Source organism: Saccopteryx bilineata, chromosome 8 (genome assembly GCF_036850765.1).
Source record: "Saccopteryx bilineata isolate mSacBil1 chromosome 8, mSacBil1_pri_phased_curated, whole genome shotgun sequence".
Lineage (NCBI taxonomy): Eukaryota > Metazoa > Chordata > Mammalia > Chiroptera > Emballonuridae > Saccopteryx > Saccopteryx bilineata.
Genome location: NC_089497.1, coordinates 80670321 through 80692352, shown reverse-complemented (window position 1 = coordinate 80692352; position 22032 = coordinate 80670321). Strand labels below are relative to the sequence as shown.

Here is a 22032-nt window from a genome sequence, read left to right as displayed (position 1 = left end):
ATCTTTCTCAAACCCTAGTGGAGGGAGCCCTATAGGAAAGGGTGCAGAGGAGCCAACACCAAAGAAACTATCATTATTCCTCTAAATTATGCAGGATACTTTTCTAAATTGATATTTTCCTAATTTAGCTTGCAGTCTCTAAAGCTTTGTTTTTAATGAATCTAAGAATTGTTATACTTTGAAGGCAGTGTTTTGCATATCCCAGAAAACACTTTTAGAATCCCAGAAAAACTTTGAGAATAACTATTAAGAAGTTATTTCTTTTATGCTTAATACAACCCTGATTTTTCTTAAAGTTCTTTAATTCTTAACCTGGAAATTATGCTGTTAAATACTTTTAGTTTTCTATATTTTCCTTAATTTAACCCTAAATTTCCAAGTTGGTGTGGGTCTGCTGTACCAGCAAGATGACTAGAGGATTTCTTTATGAAGTGTCTACTCCCTCAGTGTGAGCGTTGCTTAGATAGTTGACCCTTGAACAACATGAGTCAGACTGCACACATACACTTACACATGGGTTATTTTCAATAAATATATTCAGTACCATAATATCTTTTCTCTTCTTTATGATTTTCTTAATAATATTTCTTTTTCTCTAGCTTACTGTATTTAGTATATAGTAACCCCTTACTCGAGCCAGTGACCTTGGGGTCAAGCTGGTGAACTTTTGCTCAAACCAGATGAACCCTCGCTCAAGCTGGCGACCTCAGGGTCTTGAACCTGGGTCTTCCGCATCCCAGTCTGACGCTCTATCCACTGTGTCACCGCCTGGTCAGGCCGAATTCTACTTTTAGAATGATCTCTTCTTTGCTGGAGTTAGTATCAGTAGTTCTTTACCACTCAGGACATGGGCTGTGATGTGTAAAGACAATGGAAGTGTCTTGAATATAGTTCATGTCGCTCTGCTCCTCATCTGAGGCCACTGCTATAGGTGATCATTGGGACATAAGCCAACAGTAAATGGTTTTCATAGCTATCGGAGTAATGCTTACACCTAATGTCTTTTCTTTCCAACTATTTTGCCAATAAAAGTTTTATAACAGATAAATGATTGAGGATATAAATGTAGAAGATACAATACTGTCATTATCATTTACACAAAGTAAAGTTCATATATACATATCAATAAATGTGATTATAGTTTTTAAATAATTAAAGTAAAAATTTATTAGTTACATATAATATTTATTTAGTATAAGTATGTATTATATCTAACACATTGCAAACTATAACCTTAATATGGTATTTTAATTATCAATGATCATAAAATTAATAGACCAAGTATATACCCTTTCAGTACTAAATAACTGAAATTTGGTAAAAGAGGATCATTATTTAGTATAAAGAATTTCAGTCTTTGCTTTAATCTCTCTGTACAAATATTGATCAACTTAGGACCTATGCAACTTAGGACCATTTGACTTTACGACCACAATCACTAGCCACGACTGCTCTGTGTCTGGCAGCACAAGCGTTGCCCAGTTGGGCGTAGGACAGTGCGAACCAGCTTCCGGCAGCACTACCATCTCCGCGTTCACCATTTCAACTGTTATCCCAGACTCAGTACAGCAATTTGTGTTTTGTGTCTTGGATATTTTTCATCAAACCCCTCCCAAGATGTCTACCAAGAGGAAATTGTCTTTGCAAATATTAAACCAAACAGTTGTACTGGTAATGCAGTGTTTTACTTAAACCTGACGAATCTAAAAATAAGAAACAAAATGGTGTAGAGATGATACAAATGGCATTAAATGAACAAAGAAAATTATGAAATATAACAATAATGAAAGAAAATTATGATAAAATATGACTTAAAGATTTTTATAACATCATTTCACAGTACTGTACATATAGCCTACTCAACTTACGACCAAATCATGTTACAACAGGTCTGTCAGAACCAATCGTGGTCGTAAGTCGAGCTTTAGCTGTATATCTATCTGGGTTATCTGGTTATCCTCTTTCACTGTAATAATGTTATTGATTTTAGCTTTTCTTACTCATATCATCATTCTGTGAAACACAACTCTCATGTTGTCTTTACACTGGAAGAACCTGCAGTAGTAATTACCTTTCATACATGTTTCATATATATATATATATATATATATCCTTTCCTACACCATCAATCTAAACGTATTTTCTACTAAGCCCTGGTATGTACCTTTTTCTTAATTAAGAGAGTCTCTGCTGACTCTTACCTGCAGATACTCATTCCTAACTCCCTGCTCCAGTTCGTTTGCATTATTTCTTTAAGTGGCTTCTTCATTTCTAAGCCTTTTCCAAATTTTCTTTTTTTTTTTATATATATTTCTGAAGCTGGAAACAGGGAGAGACAGTCAGACAGACTCCCGCATGCGCCCGACCGGGATCCACCCGGCACGCCCACCATGGGGCGACGCTCTGCCCACCAGGGGGCGATGCTCTGCCCATCCTGGGCGTCGCCATGTCGCGACCAGAGCCACCCCAGCGCCTGGGGCGGAGGCCACAGAGCCATCCCCAGCGCCCGGGCCATCTTTGCTCCAATGGAGCCTTGGCTGTGGGAGGGGAAGAGAGAGACAGAGAGGAAGGCGCTGCGGAGGGGTGGAGAAGCAAATGGGCGCCCCTCCTGTGTGCCCTGGCCGGGAATCGAACCCGGGTCCTCCGCACGCTAGGCCGACGCTCTACCGCTGAGCCAACCGGCCAGGGCCCTTTTCCAAATTTTCTAGGCACATCTCTAGTTTTCAGTGAAACTCTTTAATTTCACCACTCCTAAATTCTTATTTTATAGTCTACATTTTACTTCTTCATTAGGCTTTAAGTGTTTATATATTTTTTATCTTTGCTGATAGATTGTAATTTACTTGAAGTAGTTTCTTACATTTTTTGGTTTACATTTTCATATTTCCAACACTGACAGATATTCTTGGTGCTTAATCTTAAAGACGATGATTGGCAGCCATTTATAGATGCTTACTTTGTCTTTAGAACTGTGCTAGTGCTTAAAATTTGCCATTGAAGTCTCAGAGTGACCTTATAACTACATTCTGTGTTGTGTGAGTCTGTATTTATAGTCTAGGAAAAAGAATCATAGAAAAATATCCTGCTCTGGTCAGTTGGCTCAGCAGTAAAGCTTTGGCCTGGCTTGTGGAAGTCCTGGGTTTGATTCCTGGTCAGGGCACTCAGGAGAAATGACCATCTGTTTCTCCACCCCTCCCTGCCTCTATCTCTCTCTTCCCTTCCATTAACCATGGCTTGGATGGTTCAAGCTAAGTTGGCCCTGGGAGCCAAGGATGGCTCCAAGGCCTGGGCTTCAGGCACTAAAATAGCTTAGTTGCTAAGCAATGGAGTTATGGCCCAGCTGAGCGGAGCATTGCCTGGTAGGGGCTTACTAGTTGGATTCTGGTTGGGGTGCATGTGGGAGTCTGTCTCCGCCACCCTAATAATAACCTCTCACTTAATAAAAAAATAAAAGAAAAAGAAAAAAGATAAATGTTGTGTGGCAGTATTGGAGTTTATGCTCACTTCTGTTTCTAAGGCAAGGGAATGATTTCTTACTGTATTATGTTACAAAATTTTTATAGTTTTCTACTATTGCAACATCTTTAATTCATGTATCACAGAGGTTGTTTTTAAAGGACCTCTTTCCTGGCTTTAACTAGAATGGAAGACTTTGATTTTGATTATTAGCTTCTGCATGTTAGATATGTAGTTTATTATTTCTATTTGTTGAGTCCCTAATGTGCATTATATAACTTAGTTTGAATATCATAAAAATTAGTTCTATTACAAGACGATCTCATTGTAATTTTATAAAAAACATTTTATTTTAGCTTGAACTTACTTCTCAGAGATGAAATTTGAAACTGAAGAACAACATCAATATTATTTATGCATTTTTTTTTTTAGAGAGAGAGAGATAGAAAGAGAGAGGGACACACAGGGACAGACAAACTGAAAGGGAGAGAGATGAGAAGCATCAACTCTTTATTGTGGCACCTTAGTTGTTCATTGATTTCTTTCTCATATGTGCCTTGACTGGGGGGCTCCAGCAGAGTCAGCTACCTTTGGTCAAGCCAGCGACCACAGGTCATGTCTATGATCCCATGCTCAAGCCAGCGACACTGCACTCAAGCTGATGAGCCTGCACTCAATCCTGCTACCTCAGGGATTTGAACCTGGGTCCTCAGCATCTCAGTCTAACACTCTATCCACTGCACCACTGCCTGGTCAGGCAATTTATGGAAATTTTTAGTGCAATTTAGTAGGAAGTCAGAAAAGGAGAGCATTTTGCTTTAAGAACAGATGATTTAGTAAACCCTAATTTTGTTGCATTAAAAAAGTCAAACTTGATATAGTTTTTTTCCCCTCCCTATTTTTAAAGAATAAATAAAAATATTTTCTTTGGAACAATTTGTTCATACTTTAGGAGCCACTTAATTAAATTATTACCTGCTGGAGCACCATCTGTTTTTGTCCTACAAATAAGAAGAACGGCTTTCTTTCACATAGGCTCGGTAAATATGTAGAAAGTGCCAAAATGCAATAAATATCATCAGCAGATGGACTGAGGCACTTCAATCTCTACACAGTCAGTCTTGATTGTTCAGGGCATAGCTAAATGGATTTTTCTGGATAGGTTCCTTTCAAAATGTATTATGTGCAGGAGGGGAGTCAGATTAATCTCCCATAGATCTCTTTACATTCTTCCAATCAAGATGCAGGACCTGACTTTGTATATATATACAATATATATATCACTTTATAATGTGTCTAGGGACTTGAAGGTGGTAATTCTGGGATAGATTGTTGCAGAGGTCCCCACTCCAGAGGCTGCTTCCTTCCTCCTCCTGCTCCTGTGTGCCCTCTTTCCCTGGGCACAATCTACATATCTGACATGCAGCCCAGATGTTCATGCTCACCCTTTCATTTCAGGCTCTGTGTGCTGTTCAGGAATGAAAGTCAACCGCTTGTGGTGCAAGTTCACTGGTGTTTTCCCTTTTCTATATCAATAATATTCAGACATGAGATGGCTGGGTGAGGGTGGTATACATGTGAATAATTAATTTCATTAATATTAATAAATTTTATTTGTCATTAATCTTTCATTAATGACATAATATTGATAAATAGTACTTAAAACATACATTCATGAATGATCTCATTTGGTTATAGTTTTTCCTATGAAGAAAAGTGATTCGCCCTGGCGGTCATAGCTAGTAATTGGGGATCCAGAAACTAAGCCTACTTCTCTTGATTCCTAACAGTTTATAATTTGAAAACAATGGCAGTTGTATTGGGTTTTACAGTTTATTAACTGCCTTTAACTACAATATTTAACTCCACTCATCAGTTAACTCTTAGAAGTTCATAGAAGAGCTATTATATATTCTTTCAAAGGCTGAACGAGATGAAGTAACTGCTATTAAGACACACTGCTGGTAAAATTGTAATTATTTTACCCTAAATTCTCTACTCTTTTCTAGATGCTATACCTGTTTGTAGCCTGTTATTTTTTGAGCACCCACTAGGTCCCAGATACTATACTAGGCAACAAAGATTTAAAATAACTAGACAAATGAACTACAACCAAGAGTGTGAACCTGGGGACAAACTAGGCAGAGGAAGAGCATGTACAGTGTTTGCCTGACAGCAGGGAGCAGGGCCAAGGATGGGAATGGAAGTCTAAGCTGGGGTATCAGGGTCCTCTGGATAGCCTTTGCGTGTGTGAACTGTCATGTGAGTGCAGAATAAACACCTCATAGGCTTTCTATTTGTCAAGTGACAGTGGTGAGATTTGTATTTTTAAAAAACAGCTTTACTGGTATTTTTGTTATATATTGTTGAGTAACAAACTACCCCCAAATTTTGTGGCTTTGAGCACAACAACCATTTTATTGTGTCTTATTACCTAATCAGGAAAATGGGCAGGTGTCAGCTGGCCAATTCTTCTGTTGCACAAGCTTGCCATTCGGGGAAGACAGCTGGTGTTGGTCGGAGCTCAGAGGATTGGTGTTTTAGTTTAGTTGCCTGGGCTCTGCTTCTCCTCCATGTGGTCTCAGGGCCTCTCCACACGTCTCTCCAGCAGGGTAGGTGGACTTCTCTGCGCTCAGGGCTCCAAAGATTTCTTCTTTGTAAAAGTTATTCATGCCTCAACTACAGTTCTCATAAAACACTTTAGGAAATAAATATTACACTATCATTCAATCTGTTATTTTAAAAGCTGCCATATTTACGTTAAATGATTGCTTCTAGGATACCTGAAAGAGCATAGATAAAAATGTAAAGAAATTTTTTATTATTTAGGGGTTGTCAAAAATTTAAATTTAGTACAACAAACAGTTGCATGGTCAAAGAATTATTATATAGACAGTGGGCAATAAAATTATAAATAATGATTCTTGGGGGCAGAACCAGAGACAAAATGTCTGTTGAAAATTAAAAATTAAAAATTGATCAGAGGACAGTTTGACTTTGAGTGATGGGTATCCAACATAATTGAATGACAAGATAACCTGGAGATGTTTTCTTTGAACATATGTACCTTGATTTATTAATGTCACCCCATTAAAATTAATAAAAATTTATTTAAAAAAAATTGATTAAAATTTCGAGCAGTCCGTAGCTATAAGGACGGGCGAAAGTGTATTTGGGAAGCCACGAGTAAGTTTCGGGGGCCAGAGACTGGCGGCTTCCCTCTGCATGGGAATGTGCAGAGTTACTCACTCCCCCACCCTTTCCTCTGAAAAACTGTCAGGAAGCTAAAGACTAATGGAGATGATGGGAAAATGCCATACTACAACATTTTGTTAGGGCTTTTTTGTGGGAAAATTGAGTGATGTTTTATGTATATATATTTCTGGAGGAATTCAAACTACACCTGCATGTGATAGTTTTATTTCATTATAGTGGCTGGGTAACAATGCAGATTCTGGAACCATACAGCCTGGATTTAACCTTGTGTTCTCTAGAGCAAGTGATATCAACTCTCTTTTTCTGTGCCCTTACCTGTAAAATGAGGATGATAAAAGGGTAACTTGATGTGGTGTTCTGGTGATTAAATAAATTAATATAAGCAGAGGGTAGAGAGCTGTCCATAAATGTGCTGTTTCTTTCTAATACTATATACACTTTAGCACAGTTAAACTAGTCAAGGGCATCCACTACTTACAACTTGTGTTGCAATGTATGTTCCTATTTCCTATATTTAATTTTAATTTTCCATATCTTAAAGATTATGTTTTTTTTCAGGTGAGAACTATATTCCTATTATACTGTATTGGAATTTCAGATGTTTTACATTTCTCAGGGGACCATTAAAGAACCCAACCCTTAAAACATAAAGAAAAGAAAAAGAATGCTTTGGTTCTTCAGATATGGTTGATGTATAGAGATTTTATTTGGGGACTGCATACAGGTTATAGTTATAGAGAACAATAGAAAAGTCTCTCCAGTCTCAGCAGCGAAGGGATTCTGCGTAGACACAAGAGGGAGGGATCTCTAGTTCTTCCTGCAGAATGCCAGAGGATAGACCTCACAAGCAGCAGGTTAAGGATAAATAGAATTTTACTATTATTTTAAAGATTCAAGATTTGTTGTATTTGGAATGATAGAGCAAAACATAATCTTAAATTGGGTCGTTAAGTCATCACTTCAAATAAAATAAAAGAAAACTGCTGACCCTTTATAGCTCAAGATATAACATTCTCGATATATAGAAAATAATTAAACCGAGAACTTTTCTAGGGCTCAGTTATTTTATTATTTTCCAATAGATTTCTAAGACATCAATAATGAAATAAGTAAGAATGAAAGAGTAAAAATTAAATAACGGAAAAGCCTAAAGGGAGGCAAAAATATAAATAAAAGATAAAGGATATATTATGGAGGGAGGGGATAAATGAGAAAAGAATCTAAAATTCATGTTAAAGTAGTAATGTTATTTGACATTAAAATTTGAAGTGCTGGGTGAATTTAAAAATTTTGTATGTATTATTGTAAACTACCATTCAATGGTGTCAATGATATAAAACTCATGTTAAATGTTTTACATTAAATTTCTTTGTGCATATTGCATTATTATGACTTTTGCCTGACATTTTATTTCATATCAGCATTACTTTTATGTGCCATTGGAGGTCTTTCATTTTTTATAATATTTCTGTTCACAAATAAAATATAAATGACATCAGCAGTGCCCAGTATAGGTTTTGGTAAATTGTTCAGTTGCTCTAACTTACCCAAACTATTAGTATGTATTTATGTAAAGTTGTAATAAAAATTAATGTCAAGCTGTCATACAGATATAATATATTGCTATAATATTTCTCATTCTCTTTTTTCTTAATATATTGTCTTTAATTGAAAAGGTTAACAGTTTCTAGTATTATAAGTTTACTTATAGAAAGAACTTAAATTTTCTACTTATAAATAATATTTTGTAACCTTTTTTATTTCAGACAAAATTTTATTTTTATATTAGCGGGAGCCTAGAAGAAAATAATGTATAAATATATATTTTTTTAGATTCAAATATACATATATTTATGACTATGGCACTTTAGAAGTAAGAAAAAATAAAATCTTGGGCAAGTTGTTTCTCTCTTTTTGTTGCTTGAGATAATTCTTGAAAGGCATTTTAATCTTGATTTCTAACATCACTTAATTGAAAGCTTCACAATCCTTAATTTTCTTATCATTAATTATCCCTGCTATTAGGAGAACATAATAGTTCACTTGAACTAATTTTTAGCTCAAAGATTAAGTAAATTAATATATATGATCTTTGTCTTATAAGGAGTATATACCATGCTGTTAACTATATAATGAATTCCTATCATTGTGTTTTTAGTTAAGTCACCAATTTTAATTTTCTTTAGTTTGTGGTTTAACCTTTTGAATGGAAAAATATTTACATGATATCTTACCTTGGATCTTTAGCTAAATTATAGATTACCAGAGTTGACCCAGTGTAAATTTTTGGTCATTCATAGGATGCATATTTTCTTACTAACTTAATTTTGAATGGACATAAACATTGAGTTTTTCTGGACTGCTTTCTTTTCTACAAGTTAATCACAGTATCATGATATATAAACACTTTTTTCCTAATAACACCCTAAAGTAGCAAGTTTGGAAAGTGATTTCAGTAATTGAAAAACAGAGATTCTGGGTGCATTCATTGGATTACTACCTCTTGGGGCCTCAAACAGTTTTTCTGTGTTATATGATTTTAGGAAACACTGCATTGTGAATTTTAGAATAAAGCACTTCCAGTTTTTAGAAACCTGTTGATGCTATAAAGATATTTAAAAAGTAAACCAATAAAGTACCTTTGAAAAATGTGAAAAATAGAGTGCTTAGTGGCGTCATGTAGATAAAACTTCATCTGTTCCTGGAAATCCAAAAGCCATAGTCATAAAGCAGCAATTTTAGATCATTCACGCTGGCTGAAAGGGTAAAAAATTGCAGTGTATCTACCAAGCTAAGAGGCTCCTCCTGGCTGACAGCTCTCAAAGGGCCAAGTGGTGATTGTATTGACACATTAACTCTGGACCCCTCAAAGCCCTCTCAGGCCAGTGTGAACTACACATAGTAGGGAGTAGGGCAGGATGCACCAGAGGGTTTCAATAGCTGAAAACAGGTCAGAAGCAGGTTGAATGTGAATGGTAGCTTTCAAGTTTCAAGCAGAGTTGTTTTGCTCTTTGTCCCTTAGCATCAGGAGAAAAGAGAAATGTTGAAAGTGTTACTAAGAAGAGATCTAAAGTAGAGGTTGTGGTCTTTTCCTCAGAGCAATGGACTTGTAAGCAATTCGCCCTTATTCAACAGCACAGTGCCGGAAACACACTCCCTGCCAGGCCGCTGCGGAGAGCAAACGGCAGAGGTCCCACAGGTCCTGGAGTCAGAGCAGCCCGTGGACGTCTGAGGATCAAGGCAGGACCATTCAGGTTCAATGTCAGAGACTCCTGGTGCTTGTGGTCACATTTGTGACATACCAGAAATAAATAAGCCAGTAAGATCTCTGAATTTGTTAACATCTTGCCAGCTTGGGGGACTTTTAGAAAGTGTGAATGTTGAGGTTTTCAAAAGAAGAGGTTTTGGAATTTGACAGGTTGGTTGTGATACTCCACTAGCCATGAGAATTTGGGGAAATGATTTAGCCTGAAAGCCTCAGGTTCCTCATCCTTAAAATAGGAATAATAATAATACCTACCATATAGGATTTTTTGATTATATGCCATAACTTAGATAAAGCTCACAACTTATAGTAGATCCTGGCTCATTTTAAGGGGTCAATAAATTATCTATTAGCATATAATTTTTGATTATACAACATGGGAATGTTGTTACTTTTACGTAATAAAATTTAAGTATAAGATAATAAGAGGACTCATAGATTTCCCTGACTAGATAGAGAAAAATATCTTTCTAGTATGGAAAGCTGCAACTACGAAAAAGAAATAACTTATAAACAAGAACAAACTCTTCAGCTAAGACTGACAGCCTCAAATATTGGCCAGGGAGACAGGTGAAGGCTGACGGCATGTGAGCCACCGTGCTCGGCCAGCCTGCAGGAAAGCTCAGAACGATATTAAAACTCAATGATACTTGCTTTTTGTAGCTGGGCTATCAGAATTTTTTCTCCTCCACTCTTTTTTTTATTTGGTATTTTTGTGGTTTCATTTATTTTATGCATGTGCATTTCTAACATAAGCCACTTCAAATATACTGAAGGTGGAAAGTATGTAAATACTGCAGAAGTAAATAAACACAGTATTTCTAGAGACTTTACTATAAATGGAAATGATGACCAGCCCTCCCACCCTGCTTCCCCCAAAAAGAAAAGATAAGAAAAGATATTCTAGAATCTAGGTAGAATCAGAATACCAAAAAGACCAGGAAAGGAGAGCATGAAAGAACAGGAACTGTTTATGCATCCCAAAATGGAAAGATTTGTGTGATGTTGCTGAGACTTAAACTGAAATGATACATGTTCTAAGTAATCCTAAGTGGTCAAACTACCTGCTCAGGAAACACAGAGTATACTCTGTATTGCTTTAGTTCATTTCAATTCATTCTTTCTTTGCCAAATCTTAAATTAAAATATATCATTCTAATATTGAAAAACATTACCATAAATACAGGAACACAGGTGGGCCCAACTAAACATCCAGTTAGAGTGTGTTACATGCAGTGATTACAATGGCACACAGGTACCTAAGTAAAAGCGACCCACTCAGGGAACTGACCAGGTGGTCATACATATGCAAGAAATATAAAACTAATTTACACAGACCTGCTGGATTTCATCATATAATTTTCCCTCAAATGGTTTTTACTGCATTTTGCAATTTATAGCCCACTAATCTGGCATTCAATAAGGATACATTTTAAATATCATTTAGCAATCAAGGTAACTTGGGCCCCAGAGTAAACTGAGTTTAATACTCCCCAGCTTCTTTATCTGCTAGATTCAATGTACTCTTACCCATGTATGTGTAGACTTTGACCAATTATTTTCTAAAAATAAAACACAGATAATAATTTCCTCTTATTTCATATATACTCTTTATTCAATTAGTGAAGCATGGAAAACAAATAATTTACAACATAATCAACATTTCAAATGCTATAGAAATGTTTACCCAAAACCTATGTACTCTTATTGATCAATGTCACCCTGTTAAATTTATTTTCAAATAAAATAAAAAAATAATTATTGTCATTTTTTTGTATCCAGTTGGCACACAACATTGCAATTAAATAAGAAGTTTTTAATGCATTTACAGACACTATAGCAATTGCCAGGGCCATTTCAAAAAAAAAATGGAAAAAAAATCTCATTGTACTGGAAAATTAAACCAGATAATAGAGTCTTCTAAATTATTGGGGTTTTTTTTACAGTTTTATCTTTTGTCTTTCTTTCAAACTGAGGCCATTAATGCCTTCAACAACAGAAATGTATTCCACAAATACATGCTTTATTTGTTCAAACTAGGTTCATACTGAAATATTTATGTCAACTGTTTTTAGCCTGTAAGGAATATTCTTAAACTGAAATTTAAAAATTCCTTTGGGCATTCATATAGTTCATTGGTACAGGATCTGAAGTGTACTGCACAAAGGTGCATAATGAATGCCTTTCGATGATGCACTGACATTTCTAAGAAATGCCTTTGCCTCAAATCAGTCTGCTTAAACCAGCAAATGAGTTGACATTCAGAGCTTTAGGAAATGCTATGTGAATATTTTTCTCACTGTACAATAAAGATTCAATCACAGAACTGTCATAGGAAATTGAGAACCTGCCTTATGTTTTAAAGTTAATCTACCAGATTCATTTATTTATTTTACTTGTAAAAAGAATTGTACAAGTAGGAAAGCCTTTAGATGCATATTATTTTTTGTGATAGAGACAGAAAGAGAGACAGAGAGAGGGACAGATAGGGACAGGCAGACAGGAAGGGAGAAAGATGAGAAGCATCAATTCTTCATAGCAGCACCTTAGTTGTTCATTGACTGCTTTCCCATATGTGCTTTGACCTGGAGGCTCCAGTAGAGCAAGTGACCCCTGCTCAAGCCAGCAACCTTGAGCTCAAGCAGTGACCTTGGGTTTCAAGCCAGTGAACTTTGGGCTCAAGCCAGCATCATGGGGTCATGTCTATGATCCCATGCTCAAGCCTGAGATCCCATGCTCAAGCTGAATGAGCCCATGCTTAAGCTGGTAACCTCAAGGTTTCAAACCTGGGTCCTCCATGTCCCAGTCTGATGCTCTATCCACTGCTTCACCACCTGGTCAGGCTAGATGCATTTCTAATTCTAATAAAATCTATGTTGTTTGAGTTAAAATACTGTTGGTATCAATATAGTCAGTGAATTAAATCAACCACTTCTGACAAAGCATGTTTTTCTCCAACAAACATATATTAACTCTTGTTCATGATTAATTATCACTAATTGCTGTAACTATTAAACTCTTTAGCATTATGGAAAAGCCTTTGTTGTTGTTATTATTGTTTTATAAATAGACTATCAAAAAATTCACTCTGCAATAACAAGGTATATAAAAGGAGGTAGTAAGTCAAATGCAATAACTTTTCATGTCACATGAGGGACACTTCCCTCTTATCGATGGGAACCATAGCTAATAAGTGACAGATGCTTCCCACTCTCAAAAGTGCTCAAGCGTAGCACTGCATATCCCATTACCTCCAGGTTCTTGTAATTGAAACTTAAGACTCCTGGTCATAATTTAATCTAATCAAGGATATATTTTAAAGGTATAAGATCCAAATATTGCTAATTTCTTAAACTCTTTAGAATTTCTAGAGTGATCCTTTATTAGTGAATTACTTATAGTGTGTTAGATGTTGTTATAAGCACTTTCAATAATTTATCTTGTTGATTTTTATTTTACAAATGTAGAATCTAAGCCTAAGGATATTAAATAACTGGTTTGAACTGCATAGCAGAGGCTAGAATTTGGAACAGGTAGTCTGACTATAGAGTCTACTAATTTAGAGATTGATAAGGTCAGGTCATAATGTAATTAATTTCTTCATTATGATTATTGAGCAAGAATATAATAGTGTTGTGATTATATTTTTAAGTGGCATCAGTAATATATAACTTATTAATTGAAACTTCTGTTTAATATGTGTTTGTCATCTAAAATACTTTCCATTCATTTTGTTAGGCTTGCTCTGCAGCAACTAGAGATTGTATGTTACATATTAAAATTTTAACCTTTTTCAGTATTCATCTTTTATTTCTGTATTAATTTACTTTGTTTCAGCCAGTAAAAATGTGTGAAAAAAAAGCATTCAGAAATATCAATTTACTTTTAAACTAATCTTATGCTCACTAAGAATACAAATTCAATTTTTATTGATCTAAGCCTGTCATAGCCTCGAAAAAAATATACCTGATAGTTCAACTTGTATTTGCTTTTTGTCCTTATGAAGGGATAAGTGCAGTCTTTCCTTACCCATGGTTTTTCTTTCCATGGTTTCAGTTACTTACCATCAACCGTGGTCTAAAAATATTAAATGTGACATTTAAGAAATAAACAATTCATTAATTTTAAATTGTGTACTCTTCTGAGTAGAGTGAGGAAGCCTGCTATCCATTTTGTCCTGCTCAAGAATGACTCTTCCCTTTGTCTAGCATCTCCCACCTAGAGATGCTCCCTGCTCGTTGGTTACTTAGTACTCATCTTGCGTATCACGTCTACTGTCATCGTACTGTGGTGCTTATGCTCAAATAACCCTTATTTTACTTAATAATGACTGAAAGTGCAAGAGTAGTGATGCTGGCAATTCGGATATGCCAAAGAACTTTTAAGTGAAAAGGTGAAAGTTCTTTACCTAATAAGAAGGAAAAGTAAATTGTAACTGCTGAGGTATCTAAGAACTATGATAAGAATGAATTTTCTATTCATGAAGTTGTGAACAAGAAAAAGAGATCCATACTAGTTTTTCTGTTGCACTTCAAAATTGCAAAATTTATGACAACAGTGCATTATAAGTACTTTGCTAAGATGGAAAAGGCATTAAATTTATGGGTGGAAATGTTTTTGGAAAGTTTTCATAATTACATTTTTGAGGTACATACTCTATTCACATATTTTTTATTAAAGTATATTGTTAAACCTTATTCTGTTTTATTATTAGTTATTGTTAATATTTTGCTGTGCCTAATTTATAGATTATACTTTATCATAGGTATGTATGTATGAGAAAAATCATTAAAGATTGGATAGTATTCTGTCTGAGTTTTCAAGTATCCTTTGGGGAATCTTGGAACCATTTCTTACTAATAAGGGAGGACTATTCTGTATAAAAAGTAGACATTTTAGTATACTAAATTTTAAAAACAATTTAGCCTTTGGTGAGGGTCTGGGTGGGAAAGAATCAACCCTAAATGAATAAAGTATGTTGAAAACATGGAGAATATATTCAACATTTTCTAAAAATTGCTCTTTATAAAAAAGACCAATGGTACAATATAGATTGTGAGAATGTTGTAGATATTTCTATTTAAAGAAATGTCACATGTTTCAATGGTCTGGTCTACACCAAAGTTTATATTTGTTAGAAAACGATTCATGTGGTAGGTTTAAAAATCTTTTATTTTGAAATTGCTCATATGGAGTAGCTGTAAAGTAATATGACATTATAAATTAAATGAATTTTGTGTATCAGTAATGAAAAATGTATGAAGGTTGAATGGCATAAATATATGATATCTAAGATAAGTTGATTTTGCTAAAAATTCTCTTTATAGTATAATATTTTTCATGTACTTGGGAACTGAAACATTCTGGTAAAAGTAATGTGATATGTCCTTTGCAAGTTTCACAGGGCTTAGGTACTTTAAAGAAAACTGTATATTTTGGAGGGACCGATGGAAGTATTTGTTCTTACTCAAAACTGACTATATCATCAAAGTTTTATCTACTTCGTAGTTTCACTCAGTTTTATTTTTGAGAAGTTTATTCTTAATAGATTCATTAAATGAAACAAAACTGAGAGGGCAGAGATCTATGTTATATTTTTGCAAAAGCTATCTAATTTTCCTTAAAGCAAGATAATTGTAAAGAAATGGATATATGTGTGTGTGTTTAAATTAACATGTTGTTTAAATTGTTCATTGTACATGTTATCACATACTTATTTCTTTGGTAGTTTTCCTGAAATACTTTGGATTTTGTTACATCCAGTGGTTCCATTTAACTTTGACCCAGATACTACTCTCCTGGGCAATAGAATTTAGTAAAAATTTATAAATGTGTAATGAGTCTAAAGTGGTAGTAAATGATGTCAGACAGATATCCATCATAATGAGGAGTTAACATCTGTATCTGCATTACATTCTAATTAATGGCTCTGTCTGATACTGAAAAGTATGAAATTGCTCATGTACATGTGATGGAATGTCTATTTTTAGTTTAGAAATTAAAACTCTTCTTCATCACTGCAGTTAGTTTTCAAGTAATTTGTAGAGAAATGACTTTGAATGTATGTATTAGAGTCAATTAGTGATCTTATATTTTTGTAGTAACTCCTATGTGTCAAGTCTTCCTCAACATAAACTATGTTCTATAATTCAATTTTTAAAAAAGCTTTTAGAGAAAGAGACTTTGATTCATTAAATGCAAAGAAAAAATCTAGAAAACCACATTAGGACAGTGTTTAAGTAAATTAAGCAGTAATGGGTGCAGTGTACAGTTTAAGAAGTAAATATCATAATATCTTGTCAAGATAGCAAGAACTTATTGATGTTTAAGCCAAACAGGAAAAAACTTAATAGTGCTAAGAAAATGCAGTATTTTAAAATGTATGTTAAAATAAGTTGAATTGTGTAGTATTTAACTATTTAAAAGTTTACCACCAACTTTTCAGTCTCATATTTTTATAAAACCACAGTTACCTTATGATGTGTGTTAACAAAATATCGCTTTCTCAGTCTTAACATAATCACTGGATTTTGAAACTCTGCTTCCACTTCTAGAATATGACAGGGTTAGGCATAAATTTTAGAGATTCTTTACTTCTACTACCTTTAGGTTTTCTCTATCCTCCAGTTTCTTATACATTTCCTCTCCCCTCTTCTTAACCTAATCTGATTTGGATTCTTCCTCATCCAGTGATTCCATCATCTCCAACCAGTCTGAATAATTATCACCAACCCCATATGTTATTCCATTTCTCAACTTGTCTTGATGTGACCAAAGACAGAACTCAAATGCTGCACTTGCTGAAATCACTTTGTAAACCAAGCCAAGCAGAATGGAAGCAGAACAGGAAAAGAGGAGGGATGAAGAAAGGGTCTGCAGAATCATTTCTGAGGCTGTTCTGTCATACATAGTACAAATAAGTACCTGCATGATAACAGTTGGCATGTCATGTGATGTTTTTTAAAAGTATTTTACTCTCTACAGATAGACTTAGTGTTTAAAAAAATCAAGTAAGTCAATAACTATTATATATGTATGTGTATAGGTATACATGAGTATTATGCAACCTCCTCTTTTTCTCCACAATGTCTTAAAGTGTTATATAATTTCTTCTGCTCTATTGAAATAATTTTATTTCTTCCAACAATCATTGACAGTCCTTCTTCTCATACTAAAAATGTCTCTTCTGGCCCATGTAGCATTCAATGGATGTGTTAGATTTACTGTCTCAGTTAATCCTAATGACAATACTATGTGGTTTACCTTTTTATCATGCAGTTTTACAGATGAGTACTTCAGGTTGTGGAGAAGTTAAATCTTTTGTTCCAAACCACCTTTCCTACCTTTTCTCTGGATCTCCTGCCCTTGTGCTGCATCACTAGTCACAGGATAGTACTTGGGGTTTTTCAGAGGATCCACATACCAGGCACTCTTATTCTTCTGCATGCCTATAGTGTTTCCCCTGCCAAGATGCTCCCTTCTCACACACTGGTCTGTCCCGGCTAACTCCTTCTCCTTCGTAAAGAGCACCATAGAGGTTACTTGGGAAACTCTTTTCCATTGTCTCCGTAGAATCAGTCACCCCTGAGTCTCCTTTACATTTTTCATGTTTTGATTTGTTTGTTTATGTATTTCTTACTCTGACTGGATGTTCCATTTTTAAGGAACAAGGACCTATGTAAGTACCTGACATGCGTTAGATTCTCATCCTTATTGACTCAATTCTGGGTAAGCGCAAATCCTAGTTTATAGGGTAGTAGATAAAAATCTAGTTAGAATTACAATTTTTATTTTTTAAAGTTTAATATTTAATTATAGTTTAACTCTTTTAAACATTCTGTATATTTCAACTCATATGAGCCTCTGCCAGAAGAGACTGGAGCCGTCCGTGTACACCCATAATTTTGTGCAGAATGCCACTCCCTTGTGGGAAGCCTTTGTATCTTTTTCATTAGAGTTCATTTGTCAACCATTTACTGTTAGGCAATTCACTAATCAGTTGTCAGGTGAGCTTTGTTCTTTACCCACAGTGGGGCACATAGAAAAATCATAAAACATGGTGAGAGACCTTAGATTTCAGCTGGGGTAACATATATAATACACAGAAAATTTAGTTATAAATACTCTTAATCTGCAACCATAAGACATCAGTTGGTTACTGAAGACAGACTGAAGACCACTTGTAGTTAATTAGCCTAGTTATCCTAATACCACTCTGCAGGTTACTACAAACTGTCATCCAAAACTGTGCAGGAGAGAAAAATTCCATCTGCCATTCCTGTAGCAATGTTATAAAACCAAATTTTCCTAGCCTGGCAAAGGCTTCCTTTTTTGAATGAATGCCATCCCTGACTTTTATTTAAAGTTCAGTAAGGCCAATGCATGTCGCTAATTTCATAGAATATCTTGGTCTCCTGTGGTAGCCTTAAACTGTCCTAGTCCTTTTGATTACTCATAGCTATGTAAGGTACCGTATCTTGCTTCTTGTGTTTCTATAGAGTTGCTACTTGCTTTGTTGGTCAACTCATTCATATCCTGAACTTGTGTTTTTAAAATTAGCTCTGGCAATGCAAATCATCCCACGACCTTATATTTTATTCTCCTCAACCTACCAAATAGCAATTTGATTGCTTCTGTTCCTTTTTTTTTTCTTTAAGTGATTTTGAAAATAAGTAAACTTAAATTTTTACTTTATTGTAGTACATTCTTCTCAGTGAAACTGCATTTGTGCCCTATTCTCCTTAGCTTCAAAGTTTAATAGTGTGAGTATGTGTGTATACTGTTTCTCACAAACTTTTTCACAAAGTAAGTACTTTTTATTTTTGTCCTTTTTTAATAGTAACATCAGTAACAAAACTAATAATTAACTTTTATTTGATTTTTATATAGGGGTAATTCATTTCTGCTGGTTATAATCACTAAAATTTTATGGCCATATAATATGGTTTATTGTTTTGTTTCATGGTGGAGCTTTTCTTTATTGTTTATTTTCAGAAACTATGCTTTTCTTATTTTCACAGGTAAAAAGATGGCCTATCAAAAGGTCAATGCAGATCAGAGAGCTCCAGGACATTCACAGTACTTAGATAATGACGAACTTCAAGCCACTGCCCTGGACTTAGAGTGGGACATGGAAAAGGAACTGGAGGAACCTGGTTTTGACCAGTTCCAGATAGAGAGTGCCGAGAACCAGAACCTGGAGAATTCAGAGACTGTAGACCTCAATCTTGATTCCATTCACCCAGCAACTTCCCCTAAAGGCAGGTTTCAGCGACTTCAAGAAGAATCTGACTTTGCTCCCCGCTATACAAGATCCATACCCAGAAGCGACCACTGCAACTTCAACCGCCTTTTAAAAATACTTTGTACAGCCATCATTTTACTTATTTTTGGAATTTTGATAGGCTATTATGCACATAAAAATTGCCCTTTAAATGCTACATCTTCAGGAACACTTGATCATCAGTTATATCAAGATATTCTGAAGACAATTCAAGCAGAGGAAATTAAGATGACTTTCAGGTAGGTATTGAAGAAATGATGTTTGTGGGAGGCATTTCCTGGGAGAGAAGTATCAGGGAGTGTTGAGCAGGTGCTTTTGCCATGCTTTAAGGTTGATCTTGCAAGCGGAGAGACCTAATTTGTCAGCATATTCTTCCCAGAGGGGTTGCATATTTTCAGATTGATGATATTGTAATACAAATTTATGATACTGTTTTATTAATGGATAATAAGAACTATAACTACTCCAAAGTCTGAAAGACATGAGCTAGTTTGTTATCTCCATCTTGGGAAGTCCAGTAGGCCAAATCGAGATGCGAAGACTGCTGGATGTACATGTAATAAAAACAAAGGCATTAATCATATGATTGAATTTTTAATGACCTCAGAATAAAATAAACCTGCTTTATGTGCAGAAGTAACTGCTTCTTATGGTCATGAACTAACAAGCACTGGTAGTATTTAGTCTCCTGCATCCCTGAGCTTCCGAATGAGCATGTTTGTATCAAAACACATTGGATTCTATATATCAGGCTACTCTAAAAACTCATCTCTATCTTTAAGGTAAGTTTGTATATGACTTGTCTCACCATAATATGTTGATTTTTAAGTTAAGTAGTAAGAAAATATTTTTTATCAGGCTTTAATGTGAGTTCTCGGACAAAGCTTCATTGATGTCATACAACCAGAGGATAATTTGAAAATTTTGTTGTTTGTTATATTATTATTCTATATGTTGTTGTAAAGGTTCTGTAGTTTACATATTTGGTGAAGTAAGGAACTATTAGTGGAAGATTAGATACTGACTTACAAACAGATTTCCATACTTGCTGAGCAAACAGTCCTGGGTGAATCATGAGGGTGTTGTTTGTAGGTGGATGAAGAAGAGGCTTACTGCTTTCTCAGGGTATTTTTCTTGGGTTACACTGACTTATTGCAAGCAAGGTGTCGGCATGTGTACATTTCTAGGGATCATCTAGGGAGCATGTCCAATGAAAACGTATTGTTTATGTGCTGAAATATCATAGGTATTGATGTTGGTGAATTGTAATTCTTTTCCTGAAGATTACATCTGAATGACTAATGGAATTTGTTTTCTACACTCTTCTGTGTCTTCCAATCACTGTCGTATATGAATCTTTTAACATGTTATGTGCAGATAGTAACACTTTCCATGGTATTTCCTAATGTAAAATTGTTTATTTTGAATTAAGCTAAAAGATAACCATTGCTTTATAACTAGTGATTGTATCAGTCAGGATCCAACTGGGATAACAGAAAAAAATCACTGAATAGTTAAGGCAGAGGGAATTTAAAGTATGGAAATTATTCTGTTGGTGATGGAAAACTGACAAGCCGATCTGAGTACACTAAGGTAGCCCAGAGATTAACAATAAAATGAAGCTATTACTAAACTGAGGCAAGAGGGACAAAGGAATTTGAATTAAGTAGGTGGAAGTTGGAACATTCCACTCACTAGTTGGAACTAGTGAGCTAGTTAAAAAAAATAAGGAAAAAAAATGTCTATAACCTCATTCTGGACATGCATTATACTACAAAAGTATCTTCTAAAAAAAGATCCATGGGTTTAATTTCTTCTTAATATTAAGACTAATTATATTTTTCCTGAGCAACTGCTTAGTTTTTAATTTATACATACATTAACTCTTGGAACCTAGCCTGCTTCCCTTATACTTTGACTTTTAGCAAGTTCAGAGTCAAAGTTGTATTGAAATGGTAAGGAATTTATTGGCATGCATTCTGTGTGCTAACCATTTATTTTCTTTCCTTATATTCCTTTTTTTTTTTTTTTCACAGAGACAGAGAGAGTCAGAGAGAGGAGTAGATAGGGACAGAGAGACAGGAACGGAGAGAGATGAGAAGCATCTATCATCAGTTTTTCGTTGCAACACCTTAGTTGTTCATTGATTGCCCTCTCATACATGCCTTGACCATAGGCCTTCAGCAGACCAAGTAACCTCTTGCTCGAGCCAGCGACTTTGGGTCTAAGCTGGTGAGCTTTGGTCAAGCCAGATGAGCCTGTGCTCAAGCCAGTGACCTCGGGGTCTCAAACCTGGGTCCTCCGCATCCCAGTCTGATGCTCTATCCACTGCACCACCGCCTGGTCAGGCCTGACTTTTTCTTTACTTGCTTTATTTTTTCCCCACATTGTGGGCATCTTTAAAATTTTACTTATGTCCTCTTTTTAAATAGGTAGCTAGTTTTAAATTTTTGAATGTATAATTAAATGAAGGCATTCATTATTTTCCTCATAAAAGGCATTGCCTGACAGTAAGTTCTCCTCTAAACTCAAATATCATCAAAATATGTATTTCAAAGCTAGCTTCAAAAATATAACAATGAACTATTATTAATCTAGGCAATATTAAGTTCCTGGACAGATTCACAATTGTACTCTATCAAATAGCCACAGTGTTTTCCTTATTGAGACAATAGATTTTTCTTTAGAAAAGAGTATTTTTAGTACAAATATGTTTACAGTAACTTTCTCCAAAATATCTCATTCCTCACAGTCATGATGACCACATGACTTATGGGTTCCTGCATGTACTAAGTCACTGTACCACTAACTC

At 35.1% G+C, this 22032-nt stretch overlaps 1 protein-coding gene across 6 annotated transcripts in view; it reads left to right on the top strand.

The window, feature by feature from the left end:
• NAALADL2 (N-acetylated alpha-linked acidic dipeptidase like 2) overlaps nt 1–22032 on the top strand; it is a 1182199-nt gene that overhangs the window by 343069 nt on the left and 817098 nt on the right. For all 6 annotated transcript variants that reach the window (XM_066241017.1, XM_066241013.1, XM_066241011.1 and 3 more), the window contains one exon: nt 18958–19459. In XM_066241017.1, the coding sequence (XP_066097114.1) occupies nt 18966–19459 (494 nt within the window). In that variant the 5' untranslated portion in view covers nt 18958–18965. The remainder of the gene's footprint in view (nt 1–18957; nt 19460–22032) is intronic.